The sequence below is a fragment of the Aulonocara stuartgranti genome (genome assembly GCF_965226115.1).
Source record: "Aulonocara stuartgranti genome assembly, chromosome: 20".
NCBI lineage: Eukaryota > Metazoa > Chordata > Actinopteri > Cichliformes > Cichlidae > Aulonocara > Aulonocara stuartgranti.
The window spans coordinates 19,756,886-19,782,599 of NC_138956.1; the positions used below are offsets into that span (position 1 = coordinate 19,756,886).

At 38.1% G+C, this 25,714-nt stretch overlaps 1 protein-coding gene across 6 annotated transcripts in view; it reads left to right on the plus strand.

The window, feature by feature from the left end:
• The first annotated feature begins 6,170 nt into the window (after positions 1–6,170).
• foxp3b (forkhead box P3b) overlaps positions 6,171–25,714 on the plus strand; it is a 31,322-nt gene continuing 11,778 nt past the window's right edge. For 3 of the 6 annotated variants that reach the window (XM_082517629.1, XM_082517624.1, XM_082517628.1), the window contains exons 1-6: positions 7,352–7,717; positions 13,275–13,370; positions 13,536–13,658; positions 13,939–14,098; positions 22,466–22,578; positions 23,053–23,091. In XM_082517629.1, the coding sequence (XP_082373755.1) occupies positions 22,468–22,578; positions 23,053–23,091 (150 nt within the window). In that variant the 5' untranslated portion in view covers positions 7,352–7,717; positions 13,275–13,370; positions 13,536–13,658; positions 13,939–14,098; positions 22,466–22,467. Of the gene's footprint in view, positions 6,253–7,351; positions 7,718–13,274; positions 13,371–13,398; positions 13,659–13,938; positions 14,099–22,465; positions 22,579–23,052; positions 23,092–25,714 lie in introns of those variants that run through there. The other 3 variants (XM_082517625.1, XM_082517627.1, XM_082517626.1) reach the window with 3 other exon arrangements.

The following is a 25,714-nucleotide window of genomic DNA, read 5'->3' on the forward strand; positions in this document are numbered from 1 at the left end:
TGACTGCAGTGGTAAAGACAAACCTAGGGTTGTTCTTATTTTGTTTAATTAGTGATGAATAGTAAGATGTTCCAGGTTCATGCAGGTCTTTTAATTTTTTTTTCAAACCAACAAACAATTTTTCCAGGTTAAATGATGATCTTCTAAGTTAATGAGATGCTATTTTCTCTCCAGCTTACGAGTTATCTGTGTCATGATTCGGCTGTGTGGCAGGCAGGAAGTGGACCCAAACGCAAGCTCACAGAGGCAGGAATGAACTCAAAACACAGCTTTATTGCTGGAGGGAAACAGCGAAACAAACTGATAAGAAACTACACTGGGAAGCAATACACTAGCACACAGAGAAACACACAGCCATGAATGAGGAGAATGCGACACTGAACAGAGGGAGACGCGGACATAAATACACAGAGGTTTAACGAGGAAGGTGGGAGCACACGGGGAACACAGCTGACACAGATAATCGTAACGAGACAGGGCAGGAGCAACACAACATGACGCATACTGACGGGAGACTGTCAAAGTAAAACAGGAAGTACACAGAGGCGCAGACAGGAGGAGAGAGGGAGCACGGGGAGAGCACAGACATAACGGGCTGGGGAAAACATGGAATAAAACACAAGGGGAAACGAGGGCTCACAGATACACAGAGGGGCACACAGGGGGTAAAAGTCACAAGGGGAAGTCAAATAAGGAACAAAATACAAAAATACATGAAACTAAGAATGCTGGGCCAACATGGCCCAGGATTATGACAATCTGCTTTAAGATGTGTATTTGAAAGTTATACCAGGGAGTCGAGTACTTCTAATTTTAAGGCTTTCTTTTTCAGAGGAGCTACAGTATCCAGAGTTTTAGGTAGTGACGAAATAAAATTATTAACAGTGTAACCGACCTGTGGAGTAGTGTTCAGGTCATTGCTCTGCACTGTGTTTGCACAGGGCGTTGAAGAAGACAACAGTGGATAAATTATATCTTTAAACTTAGTTGTATCCAGGGCTGGACTGGGACAAAAAATTGGCCGGTTTCCTCTTTCTGGCGCAAAGTGGGCGATAAACAAACAAGAGAGAAAAGCCGATCAGCTGATCATTGATCAGTTTCATGATTGAAGTAGCAACAGGAGAGAGAGAGGGGGAAAGAATGAGCAAAGAAGAGGCAGCTGACAGCGTACAGAAGCCGAATAACTCCAGCTTTGTGTCTTTTTCCATTCTAGCTGAAGTACGGGACACAATACAAAGCGCGTAATATTTTCTCTGAATGCGGGACGATTCCGTTTTTTATGGGATGGTTGGCAACTCTAATAACTAACCTTATGAATAAAATATAGTTCACTATCAGTAACATCATAGCACCCGCCCAGACATGCTAGCTAGTATGCAGTACGAGTTATTGTAACTGATTGTAAAAAGTTAGCACAACGAAAATAGCTACAACTAAACTTGGTTTATATCTGACCCAGATAGACTGCAGGTCATAACTTCTTACCTGAAGTTCAGTTCACCTGACACTCGGACCGGCGGCCGCCTCGGGTCTCTCCTCCTCCTGCCTTCCCTTTTCCTCATCCACCTGCTGGCCTCTGTGAAAGCTCCACCATAGCCACCACCAAACAACTGAGTTATTTTTACACACCGGCCAGCATCTGGCCAATCCACCACCTTTCATTGTTTATACTGTTACAAAACAAACAAACAAAACAAAACCCATCGGCCCATAAAAACGAAGAATCACCATCGGCCCACTGGGCAAATACCCGGTATGCTCGATGGCCAGTCCAGCTATGGTTATATCCCTTATGGAAAGAAATCTACTGTGATGATATCTATTCCCCACTTCTGTGTAATTCATTATTGTAAAGTGAAATGTTTCTAAGACATGATCAAATAAAAAAGGTTTTCAGGAAATACTGTTAAATATTCTGTTTGTATTCAGTATGTCAGGACAAGAGTGTTAATAAAGTGGTGGGTGGGTTCTTTTACATTTTGAAGGAACTGTGTCTTAATTCCACTAATTTCACATACAAGTTATTAGACAGAAACATGGGTGTGCCATGGGTTCCCCAATATCAACCATTGTGGCCGACTTGTAAGTGGAAGAAGCGGAAAAGAGGGCTTTGTTATCCTACCCTGGAATACCACCAAGTCATTGGTTCAGATATGTTAATGACACCTGGGTGAAAATCAAATCGGGGGTTCCCTGACACAGTTCACTGTTCATTCATTGGGCTGGTTTCAGTTGTTGTGCAATGTACTGTTTATTGTCCAGAACCAGAAAATTAGAGGTCATCCACGTCTTTATTTCTGTAAAACATTCCTGCAGTTTAACTAATTGGTGTGTGTTATCTGGCTTTATGGATAGATAGAGTTGGGTGTCATCTGCATAGCAGTGAAAATGTATGGTATGTCTTCTGACGATACTGCCAAAGGGAAGCATATATAATTGGTCTAATAGTTAAAATTTATTTGTGAAGAACTTCATGAAGCCATTACTCGTTAATGTTAAAGGAATGGTTGGCTCAGCAGAGCTCTGACTGTTTGTCAGCCTGGCTACAGTGCTGAAGAGAAACCTAGGGTTGTTCTTATTTTCTTTAATCAGTGAAGCAACAAACTATTTCTCCAGGTTAAATGATGATCTTCTATCTCTTTTGTGATAAGCCATTTCCTCTCCAGCTTACGAGTTATCTGCTTTAAGGTCCACGTTTGAGAGTTATACCATGGAGTCAAGTACTTCTGATTAGAGGCTTTATTTTTCAGAGGAGCTACAGTATCCAGAGTCGTTCGTAGTGAGGAGGTGAAATTATTAACAAGATAATTGACCTCTGTTGGAGTAGCATTCAGGTAGCTGCTCTGCTCTGTGTTGGTACAGGGCATTTAAGATGCTAACAGTGGGAGAATTTTATTCTTAAACTTAGTTACAGCACTTTCAGAAATGTATCTACTGTGATGAAGTCTACTCCCCACTGCTGTATAATTCATTATTGTAAATGTCAGTTTATGAGGAAGCCACTGAATGCATTGGAGAAGCAATGGAGAGAGATAAAACAGGAGAGATGCCCTGGATCTCTGCTGTCACATGAAATGCTGCCAGAAGGGGGCAGTATTTCAAGCCAATACAGGCTCTAGTGGTGGAAGATCTCTGATCTGCACAAACACAGACTTTGCTATAAACAGAGTTTTGGCTCGGAGTAGAACACATAACCATTTGAAGCAGAAACATAAGCTGACAGAGAAAGAGGCAGTCAGACAGTTTCTTGGAGAGTGTCTCTGTTTGCAGATTCATGGAGACTGAATGCTAAAGTTAGTGTGTTGTGTAGTTAGTGTGTAGTGTCAGAACAATGAGGCGACTGCTGAATGTCACAGTTGCTGCCAAAAAGCCACCAAAGGCAGGTTATAAAGTAAACTCTGATGTGCTCCTTCATCTTATAGCAGTGGTCCCCAACCTTTTTTGCACCATTGACCGATTTATGTCCGATAGTATTTTCACGGATTGGCCTTTAAGGTGTCGCGGATGAATACAACAAAATAAAACCAGTACTGGTACCAAATAAAAAAAGAAAACACACGGGAAAAGAACGAGAGACACCAAGTTAATGATTAAAATGATATATAAAAAAAAAAACAAAACGCTAAAAACAATAAAAACCCTGAATTTCACATCGGAGCCTCAACTCTTGTGGCCCGGTAACAAACAATTCCGTACCGGTCTGTGGGGTCCGCTGTCTTATAGTGGACAAAAATTATTTTTTGGAGTGGCACAAATAATTTGTGTGGCATCTTATTTGATGCAGAACACCTGATTGTAAATAGTTTTAAATGTTTATTTTAAAAAAAGAAGAAGCCTTGGCTGCATTTTTAGATAAATAGCTGCATATACCTTTGTTGTTTACAAAACTCAGTTACTTTTTTGAAGAAATACACAGCATTACTGGAGGCCAAAGCAATGCCATCCAGAGTAAGAATCTGGTTAGATACCATATTTCTAAGATTTTCAGGGCCGAGTACAATAACCTCAGTTTGATCTGAATTAAGAAGCAGAAAGTTAGCAGCCATCCAGGTCTTTATGTCTTTAAGACATTCCTGCAGTTTGGTGTGTGTTATCTGGCTTCATAGACAGATAGAGCTGGGTGTCATCTGCATAGCAGTGAAAATGTATGCTATGTCTTCTAATGATACTGTCTAAGGGAAGCATGTATAATGTAAACAGAATTGATCCTAGCACCGAACCCTGTGGAACTCCATAATTGACCTCAGTGTGTGAAGAGGACTCTCCATTTACATGCAAAAATTAGATAGATATGATACAAACCACTGCAGCGCAGTACCTGTAATACCTACAGCGTGCTCCAATCGCTCTAATAGGATATTATAGTCAACAGTATCAAACGCTGCACTGAGGTCTAGCAGCATATTTAAGATTGAAGCATCAATTAATGGCAGGACTTCTTTGAACAGTTTTGTAAGAATGGGGTCTAAAAGACATGTTGATGGTTTGGAGGAAGTAATTATTGAAGTGAACTCAGAAAGATCAATTGGAGAAAAAGAGTCTAAATGAATATCAATGGTTCTGAAAGTAGCTGTAGGTAATATTACATCTGTGGGATGATTATTGGTAATTTTTTCTCTAATGGTTAAAATTTTATTTGTAAATAAATTCATGAAGTCATTACTAGTTAACGTTAAAGGGATGGTTGGCTCAATAGAGCTCTGACTTTTTGTCAGCCTGGCTACAGTGCTGAAGAGAAACCTGGGGTTGTTCTTATTTTCTTCAATCAGTGACGAATAGTAAGATGTTCTGGCTTTGCGGAGGGCTTTCTTATAAAGCAACAAACTATTTCTCCAGGCTAAATGATGATCTAAATTTGTGACACATCATTTCCTCTCCAGCTTACAAGTTATCTGCTTTAGGCTACTTGTTTGAGAATTATACCACGGAGTCAGGTACTTCTGATTTGAGGCCTTATTTTTCAACGGGGCTACAGTATCCAGAGTCGTACGTAGTGAGGAGGCAAAGTTATTAACAAGATGATCGACCTTCAGGTAGCTGCTCTGCTCTGTGTTGGTACAGGGCATTGAAGATGATAACAGTGGGTGGATTATATTCTTAAACTTAGTTACAGCACTTTCAGAAAGACATCTACTGTGATAAAGTCTACTCCCCACTGCTGTGTAATCAATTATTGTAAATGTAAATGTTATCAGGAAATGATCAGACAGGAGAGGGTTTTCAGGAAATACTGTTAAATGTTCAGTTTCTATTCCATATGTTAAAACAAGATCTAGAGTGTGGTTAAAGTGGTGGGTGGGTTCTTTTACATCTTGAGAGAAGCCAATTGAGTCTAATAAGAGATTAAATCCTGTATTGAGGCTGTCATTTTTAGCATCTACATGGATGTTAAAATCACCCACAATAATTATTTCATCTGAACTGAGCACTAAATCAGATAAAAAGTCTGAAAAATCAGACAGAAACTCTGTAAGAGTCAGGTGGACGATAGATGATAACAAGCAAGACTGGTTTCTGAGTTTTACAGCTGGGGTGGACAAAGCTAAGCACCAGGCTTTCAAATGAATTAAAAGTCTGCCTGGGTCTTTGGTTGATTGATAGGCTGGTGTGTAAAATTGCTGCCACACCGCCCCCTCAGCCTGTGCTTCGAGGTTTCTGATGATTAGAATAACTCGGGGGTGTTGATTCATTTAATCTAATATAATCATCCTGCTGTAACCAGGTTTCTGTAAGTAAATCGATTTGTTGATCAATTATTAAGTCATGTACTAGCAGAAGAGAGAGACCTAATGTTTAATAATCCCCATTTCACTGTTTTACTCTTTGGTTCAGATGTGGATACAGTATTGTTCTTTCTTTGTGATTTTTTTATATTTAAGTCATTTTTTGCTGGTTTTTAGGGTTTGTTTTTTTTTGTCTGTTTGGGAGCTGACACAGTCTCTACAGAGATGAGGTTTTGGGGGGATAGCCGGAGGAGAGAAGCTGTAAGACTGCAACTCTGCTTCCTGGTCCCAACTCTGGATAGTCATGTTTTGGGGGTGTTTAATAAATTTGGCCAGATTTCCAGAAATGAGAGCAAGATAACTGCTAAGATACAGACGGACAAACTGGTGGCTAACGGCTAATGACTAACCACCTGGACATTGTAGTGGTAGACAAGCAGAGGAGGACGGTCATAGTGGTAGATGCAAGTATACCAAATGAAAGCAACATCAGGAAGAAAGAAAACTCAAGATTATCTGGAGGGTGAAGGTAACAGTGGTCCCAGTGGTAATCTGTGCACTCGGTGCAGTGACCCCCAAGCTAGGCAAGTGGCACCAGCAGATCTCAGGAACAATATTGGACCCTCAAGCTCCCAGGCCTCGTCAGCGCGTTAACGAGCTAGCTGCTATATATATATATATATATATATATATATATATGTATATATATATGTATATATATATATATATAATTTATTTATATATATAGCTGTGAAAGTAAATCTGACAGCTTGTTACTATCATACGTATCTGAAAAAACTTGAAACAATTTGATTGAAAACACTAATGCAATGCTTAACAGCAATTAGGAAAGTGAGAGAGCAAGACTTCTGACTGAGAAAAGTTCAGTGTGCTGTTGTGATATGCAACTCGTTCTCACTCCCAAAGCGTAACATTTTACGCTAGGTGACAAATCGTCACCATATTACGTTTTCGGCTACCCAACACGTTCCTAAATGACGACCTCGGAAAAAAGAGGACATATGAGAACCGTCTGGACTGAATCTACACATGTTCGCTCTTTTTCTTCAAATCGCTTAGAAACACGCTATTTAACATCATTAAAGACCTGGTTAAGGTCAGGAATAAGGTTATGGTTAGGGCTAGGGATAAGGTTAGGTTTAGGGCTGGAATACAGGGCTGGAACGTCTATTACCGCGGGAGTGTCATTCACTGGATTCCAGCCATAACCCGCCGCGTACCATAAGAATGCCGAAGGTCTCCTTTCGCGTTCCCCAGGAACGCCGCGGGACGTGACAAAACGTCGACATGTTACGCCTCGGGAGTGAGAATGCTTTGTGATATAATAGTGTGTATAAAAACAATGAGAACCCATATGGAAAAGAAATAGTAAAAACTTATATGATTTACTCATGAAAGTGGCCACTTTCTCATTACTTTCATATATTGTTTTAGTAAGTATCCAAAACATACAAGTTTCATTATATAATTTTTCAAGGGATCTTATACGTGTTTTCACTCTTGTATGCTTTTCATACAAGCTTCACACAAGACAGATACAAACTTTATAATATATATATATATATATATATATATATATATATATATATATATATATATATATATATATATATATATATATTAGGGGTGCAACAATATTCGTATCGATATTGAACCGTTCGATACAGTGCTTTCGGTTCGGTACGCATATGTATCGAACAATACAACATTTGTAATTTATTTTATCAATTTTCCTTCTGACGATGCTGTCTGTGTTGAGCGCTCAGTGAATCTGTGTTCGACTACTCCGCCTAGGCTGCACTGTCGAGCGCAGATCCACTGAGCGCTCAACACAGACAGCATAGTCAGAAGGAAGAGCGCAGGGCAAGCTAGCGAGACAGAAGTTAAGCTCTACTTGCAACAGGCAAATTGAACCTCATTCAGATCTGGCGTTTGGAATTATTTTGGTTTTCATGTGACGTATGACCCTGAAGGTAAGCGAGTCATGGACTAAAGTAAAACAGTATGTTGGATGTGCCATGCAATGCTCAATTACATTGGTGTGAACTAGTGTGTTAGCGCAGTTAGCTCGTTAACGTGTTGGCCGTCTAGCCCCATGCACGGAGCGATCGGCGGTAGCTCGTTAACGGAGATTTGCCGTGTTGTGGCGTTAAGGTCATTTCAACGAGATTAACCTGAAAGCACTAGTGGGAACACAACGAATATGACTGCACATTTACGCCGACATCATCCTAGTGCAAAGACAAGTGGAAGCAGACAAAAAAAAGCAAGCATGCTACTAACTTTAGCCGAGTCATTTAGACAGCTGTTAGCACATGATTCTCCTTATGCTGCTGAGAATATAGCCCAGAAGAAGCGGATAGTATAGCTTTTATTTTGGAAAGAGCCATTTCTCTGTAATAAACTCTATATATATATATATATATATATATATATATATATATATATATATATGTATATATATATATTTCTTTTCCATATGGGAAAGGCTGAATTTTCTCCTCACTCCTCATATCCAGATACATAAAAGTCATAGTTGAAAATGGCAAAAATGCTCAAAGCAGGCTAACCAGTTATTTTATAGATACATCTGTAAAATAACTGGTAGCATTATGGCTATAAAATCCACCTGTGGAACCTGGTGACCATGGTCATTCAGACTTCTTCTGTTTCACAGCTCTTGAGTAAATAGGCGATTTGGCTGGAAAATGTAAAATGCAGTGTAATGTTCAACCACATTTATTTTCCACATACATCTAACATTCTTCTTAGATTGGTGGTTCTTCTTCACATACTTTTGCGCTTTCCTTTTACACTACCATCACACAGAGAATATGGTTTAAGAAGCGTTTCACAGCAGCAAAGTCTAAGCCTAGTCTAAGTTATGTGACACTGATCAGCAGTTTTGGAAAGGTCACTTATGAAACGTAATAGCTCACAGTTTTCTAGTTTCCCTGATCAAAATATAATTTTTAAGACAACTAATTATTTCATAGAAGTCAAAGTGAAATATTATGGACTCTTTAGCACTGAAGGTCTCTTTCTCTGTAGTTATGACATCCCAGTTTGGTTGTGTTGACTGCTTACAGGCATGACAAACCAAGAGTAATATACATTTGACTGGCTGAACTCAGCAGCAGCAACGACGGTGTTACCCTCTGATTTGTCTAATCATTTGGTTTGCTGACCTATTTTTTTCTGAAAGTAGCCAAAAAGAAGACATTCCTGTATGAAAAAATGTACACAATGAATGGTATATTTTATATATCCCAAAAATCATAGACAGACTCTATTTTAGTAAGGGAGGATATAATAATGGAGGAATAAACAAATGACCTACAGCAATATGCTCTTCTTTCTCTTTTCGGTATTGCCACTAATAAGCTGTATGTTGGTGAAGCAAATACAGCAATGCAAAAAGTAGTAGCATATATATGTTCACACAGCATGGTAATGTTTATGTAATACGCGTATTGAAACGCTAGACTTTGTACCTTGTAGCAACAGATTATGTTTAAAGTAACAAATGAGTTAAATAATTAAATGAACTTATGAAATGAACTGAACAGAAATTTTAAAATAAAGATGGATTTAAAAAAAAATAACTGCATCAGATGTGATCAGTTTAATTTAGAAAAAAACAAGTGATAAAAGCTGCCTCAGTCCTGAGGCACAGGTTACCTAATAAGGTTAATAATAATGACAAAACCTTCTAAAGAAAATAAAGCTTTGAAGGTTCTTGAGCTTCCGTTGTGCCTCAGTGGCATTCTGTTAGGTTAGATGACCTTTGACAACACAAAAAAATAACCTCAGAATGAGCTGTTTACACCTGTTAGAATGTCATACAGCATGTTACTGGGCTTTCCCCCCGCTTACTGCTTTAATACTTCCTCTCCAAAAAAATCTATTCGTGTACCATTTGAGGTTGTTGATACTGAAATGATTACAGATTTACACAGAACAAGCATTCTGACACAAGGAAATAAAATTTCCGAGCAGTTTAAAAACAATAAGTAATTATTCATTACTAAATGAATTTTCATATGAACAGACTGGCACTGCCACCCAACCAGCTCCTTTACATTATAGTGAAAAACAAGTTCTTTTTAACTCTGTCATCCAAAGAGGCGCTTAGACACAGAGCATGAACACTGAGCGGTCGATTATGACCGATTCAGCTGCTGACAACCAAAAAGCACGGAACAGAAAGTCACGCAGCCAGACGTAGAAAAGACTTAAATCCACATGAGCGCTGTATTGGTAGGATTAACATAAGTCCACCGAAAAGATTTATGGAAGTACAATGTTTAATTAAGACTTTGTTCTTTATAACGTTGATTTAATCACTTGGTTGTGTCATTAAAGTTTAAATCTCTTTTGCAAAATAAAAATGTGTGTATTTCTTTTGCAATTGATTTCTGTGATGATGTCCTTTTGTCTTTTCTCATACAATATATATTGATCAGCAGGGTTTTTTGTTTTGTACGCCAACTTCAGTCTACATCAAGCTCCTATGGTCTCCTAGGTCTAATGAACAGTGTTAATATACAAGACAAATGCATGCTCACAGACACAGTTTGCTATCTAACTAAACAAATTCTATTACAGCAGCATTTTGTGTATGAATGACAAAAAGATGGTCTGTTAGAATCTGTGTTCACGCCAAAGGAAACCAAAAGATACTAAATATTGATAAATGATGCCTACTAGACATGTTAGTAATAATGACTCTATACTAGCTAAAGTTCTAAGATGACAGCTGAGAAAATCTGTCCTATCCTGCTAACATTATTTATCCTGTTCAACCTTTTTTATCAAGTTACCTAGTTACGATTAAGTTGAGCTCATGATTACGATTAAGTTGAGCTCATCTGCCACAGAAATTAGTAAGAAAACTGAAAACAGTTTGGCTTCATTTAGTTCTCTTATCTTATTTGTTCAAATCCAGAAAAATCCACATTTTATTCAGTCAAAAATTGTATTTTATTTGGCTTTAATCCCGGCGGCCACCAAGTTAATGCACACAGTAACACAATAACAGTCCAACATTGCTGCCAATAGAATTAAATAAGATAATATGAAAGTATGTGGGTAAATGTAACATGACTAACTGTGACCTCATATGACTGTATTTGAACGCTGACTTACATGATATATTACTTTGTATGAGTATATGATTCCTGCTTGAGTCAGATCAAATCCAGATAAAATTTCAGCGAAGAACCATGACTGCATTTCGACTTCCTGACATCATAAATGGAAGATTATATTATTGTGTTTACGATATTACTTTCATTAATTAAGATGCCAAGTGAAATAAAATGTATATTTAGTATATTTTAGCTCAACCAAGCAGATCATAGATCTGCTGTCAGGGTGGATGCTCAATTAGGGACTCTGCATGACCCTTACATGCCCAAAAAGTATAAGCAGTCCTACTGCTCTATAAGCCACAAGTATTATCACACACACACACACACACACACACACACACACACACACACACACACACACACACACACACACACACACACACACACACACACACACACACACGCGCAGGGTTAGGGTTACCTGGGTTACACTAAGAAAAGAAGGTGCTGACTGGTTCTGCATATTAAAGGTGCCATGGCCAAATGTGCATTAATAATGCTGGTTAGAGTGGATATTCTAGATGTGAAGGTTTAAACACTGTCATTACCAACACCCTGGTACTGTACCTGAAAAAAGTCAGAGTAATGCAGCAGTGTTTTATATTCTATTTGGCAGTGTCTCAAAAGGTGGATTTAAAATCAGACCTAAAAATTAAAAGGTCAAAATGCTTTTCTTTTTCTAGCTGTAGAGAACCGGAGAGAGCGAATACTTCATATATCCATGCATTTTGTTCTTCCAAAACTTTAAACTACAGGAGATAATATGCCAAATCTAATTTCTTTGAAATTCTGAATTCAGGACTTTCACTATAAAATGTCAGCTTCACACTGGTAGGATTTGACCTCGATTGAAACACACAGTCAGCCCCATTTTGGACTGAATCAGCTGAATCAGCCTTAAAATCCAACACATTTGTGAAGGAAGAACTGAATCACTAACACATACTAACAATATTTTTGTTTTCGCTCTGAATCATACAGACACATCATCAGTAACAGTACTCAGAACAAAAGCTTGTCAGCAAAAAAAAAACAATTAAAAAAAGAAAGAATTTTCACCTCATCACAATGACATGTGTGGAATGAGAAAGTACAGTCATCAAAGCTTTTCTCACTCTGCCAATATTCACACGAGAACATTACTCACACAGTAAGAGATGGTACTAACTCATATTTGAGCTCAGGTATAACTGCAGCATCAGGTATACGTGCAAAGCCATACCTTTCAGCAGATATCTGTATCACTGAGGAAGGACAAATAAGCCAGTTCCTTCAGGTGTTCAGACCTGAAGGAACTGCTGAGTCCTTTCATTGCTGTCATCTGGCTACACTTTCTTTTTTGAAATGAAAGACCTCAAGTTGAGTGTGAAAATCGATGGAAACAAGAAAAACCCTTCAAGCAGAAATGGTCTGCTTTTTGGAACCTTAACTGCTTTACTTTCACGACAGACAGAGGAATGTACATAGTATGTACCGGGAAAAAAAGCCTGTGGTCTTTCAGCACTGAGACAATAAACAGACATAGCAGCTCAGAGAAACCAGGAATTCCAGGTAGTGATCAACAAAGTGCTGTATAGATTAGAGTAAGCTGTCAAATAAAGCATGGACGGCACTCCCATGCTGCACACATATGTACTATTACTGGAAGGAAACACATCATTGACTTACAGTCTGATGTAAATCGAAATGTCAATTTTCAATTTCATGAGCCCTACTTTTAGTTTTTTAACTTAAATTTGAAGAAATATTTTTAAAAATCTGCATTCTTCTTGTGTTACTTTTAAGACATAAACAAGGAATGTGGTCTTGATTCCATGTAGAAACTAAACTAATAAATGCAAATCTCTGACATTTTGCAGTACATGTTTGCTTTTTCAACTTCACCGAAAACCCTGTTCCAGTGTTATAGACACGCTGTCCAGAGTCCTGTAGGCTTCAAGAATATCACACCAATCTGAACCAGTGAAGAATTGATTCACACTCACAAAATAGGAATTATTACTTCTATAGATGTATTTTCAGATTGTGTGACATGCTTCTTTGTGATGAAACAATTTTAGATTTCTTTCTTTCTGTTTTTTTAATAAATTTTTTTACTTGAATTCTGCTCTTTGGCATTTTGCTGCAAAGACCCGATGTGGTTTAGATATCTGCCTCACGGATGGGCCGTTGGTCTGCCTTCCAGACTCAGTGGATGCCCAGAAGGCAGACACAAAGCTGGGGTTTGATTCATTGAAATTGTCCATTAAGAAGAAGAGAGGTGCTTCCTTAGAAAAGCAGTTTTTCACTTTTTTCCTGTTTCATTCGTGCCTCATAGATTTAGATTGAAAAACACTTTTAAATGTCACTTTTTAAAATTTGCACACTTGTATTGCAGTTCTGGTGCAAGCCTAAATTGAAAGACCTGTCATGCTGATGTGCTGTTGACTGGTGAATAAAGACATAACCTGCGTGAAAGAATGGACAGAAGAAGGTGAGCTATGTGGGAAGACGGAAAAAGTTGTTATTTTGTCAAAACTGTCGGAACCTTTCATAAATCCGTTTGCACTTTTTGCTCAGGTATAAAACAGTTTACTTTCCAACAGACAGATTTTTTTTTAGGTTGTCACAGCAGAGTTTGGAAATGTTTTTGTTGCAGTTTCTTGGTGTGTTTTGATTTGCTGACTACATGAGCTTTACATTACCCCATCTCCTGCTCTGGGTATAAATATAAGTTGATGTTGTGCTGCTTTGATGTGTCCTCGTGCTCTCAGATAGTCAGGTGAGTGCTGAACACGTATCTTTTTATTCTGGTCTTTGTACATAAAGCAGTACCAGAAACATTTATTTCAGGTCAAGATGTCCAAGATTGATTCTGATATTTAACATTTAATTATATTTTCCTTTAAAACAAAAAAGCACAGCGCTGCTGAGTAAAATTAAACATTAAGCTGAAAATTGTATGTGCTCTTTTTGTTGTTGGGTTGTTTGGGTTTTTTGTGAAATATAACTTTTTTTTTTTTTTTTTACTTTTTTCTTGTGTTGCCAACCACACTTTGCAGTCTTCCTCAAAATAAGGTCTATCTGTCATACATCTTGAAGTCGTAGTTGCTGAAAACCATATTTCCTGTGGAATTACTCCCCCCTTGAATCATTTCTCCCTCGAAGTACCTGAGAAAAGGAAGACTGTGGCAAGGAGGAGGTTCTGCATACGCTTCTCCGGTAAGCACAAATCGTACTGTTTTACAATAAATTTTCAAAAGTTATTTAATTGGACTCAATGCAGAGTGAGATGTTCAGAGCATATTTTAAAAACGTTGCGATGATGGCAACACTCAGTCAACAAGGATGTACAGTCAGTCCAAATATTTCAAATCAAAATTTTATCAAAAGCAGCATATACACAGATACACAGATACACAGACACTGAAAACAGAGAGGGCATCTCGTTAGGATGAAGGGCCCAGAAATCTTTGGGAAGCTATTTAAGATGATAATTTTGAGATTTATCAAAGGTGACGATTTCATACTACAGTGCATTTAACTTTGATATGTTAATATATGCATGCGGTTTAAAAACGCACACACTAAAACATTTGGCACTATTAAAGCTTACGATCATGATGAGGTAAATCAAATGGTGACAGAGAGGTCCTGTTGCACAGCGGGACGTGTGTGGCCAAGCTCTCTCTTTTTATAGACCTGAGCCCATTTCAGTTTCAGAGATTTAAACAGTTTAGAGCAATTTCACTCATCCATTTTCCCCAAACTGCAGTATTAATCTTTTAACTTTTTTTTTTCATCTACAGAATGTTTCTAGAAAGAGTTTATGGTCATTTTACTGTGCAGTTTCTCAGCTATGAAATAGTGAACAGAAAAAGCATTTTATCTTCTCATTTGTAGGGTCAATACATAAAATATAAAATATTAATGTTTTTTTAATGTATTTAAATGTATTTAGCATTTATTTATTTAAAAGTATACAAAACAGATTGAAAAAATCTTGTTCTTTACTTTTTGTGAAGTGAGGACTCTTCAGGCCACTAAAATGACTCTGTTTTTTTAAACAATTGTGCCCTCAGGGACTGAAGCATTCAGTTGGACTTTTTTGTCCTAGTGTTCATGTAATAAATGATTAAAGTTCATTTCTACCTCACTCTCAGTCTTTTAGCATCAGAATGACATCCTCCGTCATTTACTGCACGTTAGTGGCACCAAGTACATCGAGACGTTCATAATGTTTATTAAACACGTTTTATTTATGTGTTGGCTAAATGTGTGTGTGTGTTTGTGTGTGTGTGTGTGTGTGTGTGTGTGTTAAGGTTTGGAAATGATTTTGGTGTGTTGTATTACATTAGATGTTTGTTTTTTTAATAACTAACATAACCCAGAGCATGTTCTTTGTTCTGTCAATATGAGGTGTGTTGTTGTGGAACTTGTAGACTTGTATACAGTGTTGGACGTATGGATGAGGAGAGTTACAAGAGTTATTAATAAAAAAAGGCACAAAAGTGAAAACTCCTCTCCAGACTTTTGTAAAAGCTGCAGCCATCTTGTTAGCTGAAACCAGGAAACAACAGTGCAGTGGTAAAGAGTGTATTACCGCTGTGAAAGGCTTAGAGCATCTTTCTAATAACACATTTCATTCTGCTCTTCTATCTTAGTCTGATTTATTGCTAACTGACCAATAGAACTGCTGAAATCACAAGTTATATGCTAGCTAGCGAAACAGGAGGATCAACTTAAAAGCCCTGCGTTAACTGAACATGAAATCACATGAAATTTACAGTCGATGTTTAAAATGTAGTGCAGTTTCTATAAAACAGGGTATGCCTCATACAAATATTCTCTTCAAGGCATTAATATTTTAAAAAAATAGTCATATTTACATCTTACATATGCAATATGCAATACTGGTTTCTGCATACTAAATCATGTATTAATCTTGTAATCATTATATAATAATCTAATAATTGCTGAGCTATGGAATAGTGTCAGAAAAGTGAAACATACAAATATCACATTTGGTGAAACTATAACACTGGGGAAGGTTGTTTTGGGGCTTGAGCCATTCTTTGCTGCTGCTGGGAAAGAGGCTGATTCTATACTGGACAGGTGGACTGCTCACAATTTCAAAGTCAGTCGGCAGGAATCGGGAACACAAACACTTCAGCATTTGCAATTTTCCACATCTGTTATATACGTGTGTGTGTGTGTGTGTGTGTGTGTGTGTGTGTGTGTGTGTGTGTGTGTGTGTGTGTGTGTGTGTGTGTGTGTGTGTGCTATCTAGTGCCGCGATGAGGCTATCAGTGCTATTGTGCAAAAACTAGAGCTTTAGTCATGACAATAATATTCTGTGTAGGCCTACTTCCTTTTCCTCCATTCATTTTAAATCTGTTTATCTGCATCACACCTCTTGGTCTGAACGTTGAGAGGAACAAGAAAACCCACTCTGATAGAAAACTGAAGTCTTGAGATAACGAGTCTGTTATAATAGAATCTGACTTTCTGATGATATGTGAAAGAGTTTTGACCAGTTAGTCATTTATGTTAAAAAGACCTGACTTAAGATTTTATTAGTGTTTTTTTTATTATTATTTTTTAAATTCAGCCTGCTGTATGAGGCAGGCAGAGAATAAAAAAGCACTGGATTTATTTCCAGTCTCCCATTCACATATTAAAACATCATCTGACATTCAGTTATTAGGTCTGTTTTTTACTGTCAAGTGTGTTTCAGGCAAATTCATGTGAACGCAAAGATGGGAACTTTGCCATTTTAATGAATTAAATAAAACAACAGGAGATGCTAAATCATTGTACTTACTGATACTAATACAAATGATTAACCCTTCACCAGTCTCGCTGATTTCAGTGTATCAATGTAATTGAGAAGTTTTATTTCAGATATGGGAGTATGAGAGTAGTAAACCCACACATTCATAGTAGTACCAGTATGAGGCATCTGCAACTTTCCATGCTATAATGTGGCCGAATGAAATATCCAGACAGGAAATAGCAAATATGAAGCATCATATCTCTTATATTTAGTGTGGGGTTATGACTAAAATTCTCCTCACTTTGACAAAACAGATGCAGACTATAATGGTCCTCTCCAGGTAAGATGAAGCTGAAAAAGAAAACAAGAATGAAAGGTGACACTGAGAAGCCACAAACCTGCTGCTCTTACTTTCTACTGAATTCCTGTTGTTGTGGGTGTGCATTTGCATCAGACATTCAGTATGTGTGCTGTTTTGGCTCATTGTACAGACGCTTCCCTTCAGTCTGATACAATAACTGAAAGAAAGGATCAGACCCCCCCAAAATGTGCGTACCTTATTTCCGTGTTGATTGTAAACATTACTTGCTTCACTTAAAAATATGTCATTTCGATAAGAGTCCTGTGCCAACGTAATTTATTAAGATTTATTCCAGTGGTAAATCTGGAAGTATGGAAGAAATTAAAACCAAAGAAATGTCTTAGAAATTTAAATACCGAGGCTCTGACTGTATTAAACATTCTCAGGAGAAAGCTTGTGAAAAATCAAGCATGCCTAAAAAGACTGACTCGTTTTCCCAGTAACTTATCATGATACTGTCTTTTGACCCAAACTGAACATGCAGAACTTGCAGAAGGGGAAAGAATATATTTAACAAGATGTTCATCTTTGAGACTGGGTTTTAACACTGTAGGGGCTTTTGGCACAAGTTCACCCACTTGAAAGAAGTACAGAGAAGAACAGAGAAGAACAGAAAGACAGAAGATGTCAAAACTCAAGCATGCTTCTAGGTTGTAGAGTAACTTAATTGCCTGATGAGTTTGGCGTGTGGCCTTCATCGCAACTTAAATAGACAACATATCTGTGACTTGGTATGTAAATCCTGGTGGTTCAATTCCCAGCTCCTCTTGTCCAAGAATCCTTGGGTTAAGTACTGAACCCTGAATTGTCCCCCTGTGCAGCTGCATGAGTGTGCGTGACTGTTACCTTAAAAGTGCCTAGGCCTAAAAAAAGAGTGTGTGAAAGAGGCTTGACTAAAAGATACCAGTCTATTCACTGGTATCAAGACTGTCCTACATGGTCCACAAACTGGACAAGTGTCTGAATTTTGCCACTTAGTGTGTCCACTCTATGCAAAAATATAACCACAGTGATTTATTTTTACACATGTCATAAGAAACAACAACACACATCCATAAATTATACTTAGTAAAAGTGAACACTGGCGGGCCAGTACTACATAGCAAGTCATTTAATTCTTAGTCAGCAAATTCCATTAAAATGCTCCAAAAAGCACCAACAACATAAAAGAATAGGTTCAGTGACTCAAATATAGCTCTTACTTTAATTTTTAACAAAACCAGATGAAGTACAGTTCCATAACAACTTCTGTACCCGTCTATTTAATGCTGTTTACAGAGGTTATGGTGATGGACTCACTTTCACACAGAAACGCTGACACAGAACTGTCAGTGGTTCTGTGTATTTCTCCACTTACCAGATTTGTATACACATTCAGCTATAGGGCATAGTGATATAACACACAAAAGCCAGATATGTTGGCTGTTCACACAAGAGGCAAAAAAATCAATTCTAGAGTTGACAGAAAATAACAAGAAAGAGGGGGTGAAAACCATCAACACTGAACTTTAAAGGGTAGACCAATATTCAATATTTCCAGGTGTGTGTTATTGTAACCATGACCATGTAACCAAGCTACGGACTTTAAAAAGGTTTAAATTAAATAAACAAAGGGTGAAATGAATGACAGTATTTTTCAACATTGATTTGAAACAGTTTTTAAAAAAAAACATTCAGACATTTGCTGAGTATCACGTAGTGAAGTGCTGCTCCAGGAAAAATATTGTCTGATTTGAAAAAAGCAGGTCCCATTGCTTGCAGGTGATATGTCACCATGCAGCATGAAAGTAGAACAGCTTCCCACTCGTTCTGTAGACTTCTTTGTTGATGCTATCTGTGTGTGTGTGTGTGTGTGTGTGTGTGTGTGTGTGTGTGTGTGTGTGTGTGTGTGTGTGTGTGAAAGAGAGAGAGAGAGAGCGAGAGAGAGAGCACCTGCGAACAACCACAGCCTGCTGCAGGAAAGACTTTACATACTTGAGCCTTTAATGTGTTCATGGCTGTATTAAATGCTTGATTCTCATTGCCTGGAGACTTTTCACACAATCACACGCTTCTGAGATTACATTCAAACTTCTTTGCTTTTCTATGTGTTCCTACTTAATGCAGAAGCAAAAGGTAGAAATACAATAAAAATGTATACAACACACCAAAATCATTTCCAAACCTTAACACACACACACACACACACACACACACACACACACACACACACACACACACACACACACACACACAAAGGGTGCCACAAAATGATACAAACTGTCAAAATCCCTGAAGTATTGTCCAAGTAGGAAGATTGTCAGCAATCTTTTACTCTGACTTGTTTATTCCAGGGTTTTTAGCAAACAGTTGAATAACCTTGAGACAGGATTTGTTGTAATATTATTAATTGAATTTAACTTCATTATTTTTAACAGTCTCTGTTAAATATAACTGAGCACAGGCACGTACACACAGTGTGTTTATGTGTAGGTCCTCCTAAAGTCGTCTCATGTCCTCTACCAGAGGTCTGACATTTTTCTCTTCAAAATCAAGTCTAATAAAAATGGAACTTACTCATGAAGTAGCTTAGCTTTTTTGAGGATTGCTATAATTAATTTTTTTTTTTTAACTTTTATCAAAACCCTACTGACTTTTGACTGTGGTTACTCAAGATATGTAAATGATACTTGTAAAACTAAATGTATCAAACTATCTCAGAAATTCAAAGCATTTCGGCATGTAGTCATGTTCAAGACAGTCTAGTGAAGTTCAGTCTGAATGAAATCTGATTGAAAGCAGCCTGGTTGTTGATGCCTGATGGCTGGTCTGAGTATTTTATCTGATACAGTTCTTTACATGCAGCAGTTTTGGTTAAAATGACTCTTCACCTCACAGTGGAGCTTTAGAACAAAAGAGATATCTGTAGTCTAAGACATTGGAGTCTGTCAATGGGGGAAGAGACTGTGGCATGTGTCTCTGAAAATACAAGACTGGCAGAGCCTGTAAATCTGTAAATCTGATGTGTAAATCTGTAAATCTAATTTTGTTGAACATCTGATGTCGTTAAACATCAGATGTTCAACAAAATTAGAAGCCATAAATAAGCACAAGACTCACAAATGGTAGGAGCGCTATGGAGTTCCCTCCTGTGCATGAATGTCACAGACTAGAGACAAGGGACAACCATGGGAGAGTCCAGTACCCACTGAAAATATGGTTGATTTTGTGCCAAGCATGAGGGCACAGCTCTCACTTTGATTATAGAAGTATGTAAGTGGATGATTAAGTGGCCGTGATACCTCTAATTTGGTATTCTTCTTGACTATCAGAACCAACCAGGGCTCCAGTCTGCACCTCCACAAAACACTGAAGAGGCATGCCCACTAAATAAGCTCCAGAGTATCCAGAGCGTTTGGTAACTTGGGATGACTCTCATCCAAATGTGGCTCCTTTTCACAAGGGAATTTCTTACCTATCCCAGTGACCTTTTTCAGTTTAACTGACGTGGCTTCCCACAATTCTTTAGGTTGCACTTCCTCCAGCAAGGAAGTTGCAGACTTCCAACACTCGCCTGAGATACAGGTGAAATTCTTCTGAATGTCAGAGTTAAAGACCGTATGGACAGGGGACTCTGTCAGACCTCACTACTTTACAGGTCTGACTGGCAGCTGTGCCTGCCAGTTGGATGCAACTCAGTTGAAAGTTCTGCTCCTCTCTTTAGCTGAGTGTCAAAGATATAAGACCTCATATAACAAAGTCAGTGACTGATACAGGAACTCTTTACCAACTCATCCCACTGCTCCTACAATAATTTGATATTTAAGCTTCTTAGTGTATCATATCATATTTTGATTTATCGAGGTGTCATTTTTGTATTTTATATTTAATGGGCTGCTGCAACACAATACCTACCTAACTTCTGAGGTAAATTCCCTATCCTAAACCCATTCCAAGATCTGACACAAAGACTCCAAAGGTATTCTGAACTGCTTTGGGGTGCATAAGCACAGGCAGACATCAGAGGCTTTCCCTCTGGAAGTTGAAGTCACATTGAGGTAATCCTCTTGCTGGATGTGCTCAGCTGGCTGCTTGTAAAAATGCCCACACACAGGAGCAACCCTTTGTTTGGGAGTTTGATTTGTTAAATTTAGAGGTGAGAGCAGCATAATCTTCATTCATTCATTTTCATTACTGCCTGTTTTGCTACTTTGACCTACTTATTCTCTTCTATTTCACATTTTTGCTTGTGCTACTCATCTTTACTATTGCTTTGAAGAATTTCACAAATATGTGCACATATTAAACTGGACAATCAGCTGTAGGCCTCCTGCACCAAAAATATCAGAGCCAATTTTTCTGTCCCAGTCCAGACCTGTCCCACTGCTGTGTGCTAAAAAGTCTCCAGGGCACCTTTGCACAGTCTGAAACGTGGGTCCTGTTAGCTTGGGGTGACTCCTGCCTCTGTGGAAATGGTGCTCATCTTTTGACATCATGGGCATCTGTCTCCTGATGCTGCTGATCCAGCTGAGTATATAGATGTGTAATTGGCTGATTTCCTGTCCTCTAGGAACTTTCTCATTGAGATGAGCAAGGCTTATCATTGGTTGTGTAGTGATCTTGTTTCAACCAAACAGCCATACTGCTCAGTATTGTTCCCACTTTGCTGTAGTCTTTGTATTTCTAGTGTTGATATTATATTTCCTTTGTTGATGTTATAGCACTCACCTTCCACGTGCTTCTTGATCAGTGTGGACGTTGGTATTCTGCTCATCCAAAGTTCCTATATGCTTTGCGTGTAACCTCTCCTGTTGTGAACAGTCCTTATAGTAGCACTCCATCAATTCCATGTTCTCTGTCCTTGTCAGTGTTTCTTATTCCAGTAGTCTATTTTCATTAATATGACCTGGTTCCCCAACATTTGTTGCAGAACTTGTTAAGCTGGGAATTGCCCAAGCCAGAATGGTGTAAGTCATATGACTGTCGTTAGAATCATGTCACATTCTAAAAATGATTAAATAATAAATAGTGTTTTACATAGCTATTAAAAAACTTTGGTGGTTTGAGTTCTTTGAGTACTGAAGAAGTTCCAAGCACTTTGAATCTTTGATCACTCAAACAATTTAAACTAAAACCAGCTTCTTAGCATCTTATTGGGATGCTTGCAACTAAAGAAAAGAATCCACACCTAATATTTAACAATGGGAGTGCAGTGATTTAAAACTTGTTCAGAGCTGCAGTTTTCTTTCACTGTTATTATGTGTTAATTCTACAGATAATAGCCAGAGTTTGTTTATATGTCAGTATGTCTCCCAGATATATTAAATTAAAGGAACATTTTGTAACACACTTTACTTATTTGTAGCGTTTGAATCTACCCTCATGGAGTAGAGAAAATGACAAAACTTCCATGATAAAATGTGGTTTTCTAAGTCTTTCTAGTGAGGCATTAATGTGTCTTCTGTGTCTTAAGAAATGCCAGAGACTTCTGATGAGTACATGAAATTTGGACAACAAAAAGTCGAACGCCAACTTGATAGCATCAAACAGATGGAAGAGCCACCCATGTCTGTGTCAGGAAGTCAGGTATGTAACAAATAACATCACTTAATTGGAATAAACTTGTTTCAGTAACTTCAGTTACTAAACATTTAAAGCCTACGTAACATAAACAATACAAAGATGACATTTCAAACTTTGAAACTAGGAAATGTGATTTGTCTTGTGTCAGTGTTTAAATTCTGCACAGCGTCAAAGCTTTTTGGAAAGAAGGATTTATGAAATCTATTATTATAGTGTCTGTGAAAATAAGCTTAAAATAAACAAGAGAAAGTTTAATGATGTTTTATTATTATCAAAAATCTGCGTTTTTTATGTTCCAGTTGGGAGCTGTAGTAGTTGGTTAAACTGTATACACTGGATATAATGTTAGATAATGTTTATTTTAAAAAGTTATATGTTTCTTTATCATAATTATTTTTAAATTATTGTCGCATGAACTTTCAGAAAAAAGCAGAAAAAATGTTAATGCACATGTATGATTAATTTCTGACATCTCAGGCAAGTCCAGAGTGCCGGCTCAAATTTGGATCTAAAACTGTGAGTTGAGTTTGTTATTTGCCTAATAAATAAGAATAATTTTTAGTTTAAACTCATTTCTGACAAATTACTATTTGTGTTTTCTTGTTTTTATGACAGGTGGTCTAATGAATTTATTAAGCACTGTAGTGCTAACTAACATTTATAATAATACACACAAATTTCAGTCAGTAAAGTTGAAAGACTGTCTTCTTAGACAGTTTGTAAAATTACCAAAAAAGGAAGCTCTATGATTTCTCAGATAATTCCAGAAGCCACCAACAGCAGCACAATCCAACAAATCAGGTTCAGCGAGTCTAGTTAGCTGAGATGAAGCAAAGTGATGGCACCCAGTCATCAAGGAAAGTAGGGAAACCTCAAAAAACTGATGATTTAAAATCAGCTGATGAGGCTACAGGGGTGCTTGGGCCTAATCTAGTTGCAGACTTCACGCCCTGCTGCATACTGCCCTTCCATGCTGGTCAGGGAAATTACAGAAAATAACAATGAAAATAAACACATTTTACTAGTCTGTACCTGTGATTATTTCTACTGTAAAATCCCAAATTTGTCCAGTTAGACAATTCCAATTCCAGAGCTTGGATTCATTGGAATAACCCTAAAACCCCTATATGAAAAGAATGGTGCAAACCTAATGAGAATTTCATTTTTCATTAAAAATATAACATTTACATTTATATTTGCAATTTTAAGAGTATTGATTGAACAAATGATGATATCTCAGAATGTACTCATCCTGATACATGACACACAAAAAAAAGAGGATTTAACTACATTTTTTATGTGATGTGACTAAATACAGTGGGGCAAAAAAGTATTTAGTCAGCCACCGATTGTGCAAGTTCCCCCACTTAAAATGATGACAGAGGTCAGTAATTTGCACCAGAGGTACACTTCAACTGTGAGAGCTAGAATGTGAAAAAAAAATCCATGAATTCACATGGTAGGATTTGTAAAGAATTTATTCATAAATTAGGGTGGAAAATAAGTATTTGGTCACCTCAAACAAGGAAAATCTCTGGCTCTCACAGACCTGTAACGTCTTCTGTAAGAAGCTTTTCTGTCCCCCACTCGTTACCTGTATGAATGGCACCTGTTTGAACTCATCATCTGTATAAAAGACACCTGTCCACAGCCTCAAACAGTCAGACTCCAAACTCCGCCATGGCCAAGACCAAAGAGCTTTCGAAGGACACCAGGAAAAGTATTGTAGACCTGCACCAGACTGGGAAGAGTGAATCTACAATAGGCAAGCAGCTTGGTGTGAAAAAATCAACTGTGGGAGCAATCATCAGAAAATGGAAGACATACAAGACCACTGATAATCTCCCTCGATCTGGGGCTCCACGCAAGATCTCATCCCGTGGGGTCAAAATGATCATGAGAACGGTGAGCAAAGATCCCAGAACCACACGGGGGGACCTGGTGAATGACCTGCAGAGAGCTGGGACCAAAGTAACAAAGGTCACCATCAGTAACACACTACAACGGCAGGGAATCAAATCCCGCAGTGCCAGACGTGTTCCGCTGCTGAAGCCAGTGCATGTCCAGGCCCGTCTGAAGTTTGCCAGAGAGCACATGGATGATACAGCAGAGGATTGGGAGAATGTCATGTGGTCAGATGAAACCAAAGTAGAACTTTTTGGTATAAACTCAACTCGTCGTGTTTGGAGGAAGAAGAATACTGAGTTGCATCCCAAGAACACCATACCTACTGTGAAGCATGGGGGTGGAAACATCATGCTATGGGGCTGTTTTTCTGCCAAGGGGACAGGACGACTGATCCGTGTTAAGGACAGAATGAATGGGGCCATGTATTGTGAGATTTTGAGCCAAAACCTCCTTCCATCAGTGAGAACTTTGAAGATGAAACGAGGCTGGGTCTTCCAACATGACAATGATCCAAAACACACCGCCCGGGCAACAAAGGAGTGGCTCCGTAAGAAGCATTTGAAAGTCCTGGAGTGGCCTAGCCAGTCTCCAGACCTCAACCCCATAGAAAATCTGTGGCGGGAGTTGAAAGTCCGTGTTGCTTGGCGACAGCCCCAAAACATCACTGCTCTCGAGAAGATCTGCATGGAGGAATTAGCCAAAATACCAGCTACTGTGTGTGCAAACCTGGTAAAGACCTATAGTAAACGTTTGACCTCTGTTATTGCCAACAAAGGTTATGTTACAAAGTATTGAGTTGTATTTTTGTTATTGACCAAATACTTATTTTCCACCCTGATTTACGAATAAATTCTTTACAAATCCTACCATGTGGATTCATGGATTTTTTTTTTTCACATTCTGTCTCTCACAGTTGAAGTGTACCTCTGGTGCAAATTACTGACCTCTGTCATCATTTTAGGCGGGGGAACTTGCACAATCGGTGGCTGACTAAATACTTTTTTGCCCCATTGTAGTGTATGCAGGATATTAGTCATTCGCTATAATTCACAGAAACAAATGGCAAACAGTTTGTTACAAATATTTGTTAGTAAACTATCAAATGTTAAACATCACTTCTTCCTAAAAAATGAAAAAAAAACCCCAAACAAATAAAAAATGTTTTTGAATGAGGCCTAGCGATTAAAAGGAAACTGTATTATGTTACAGCCAAAACAATATCAATACTTTT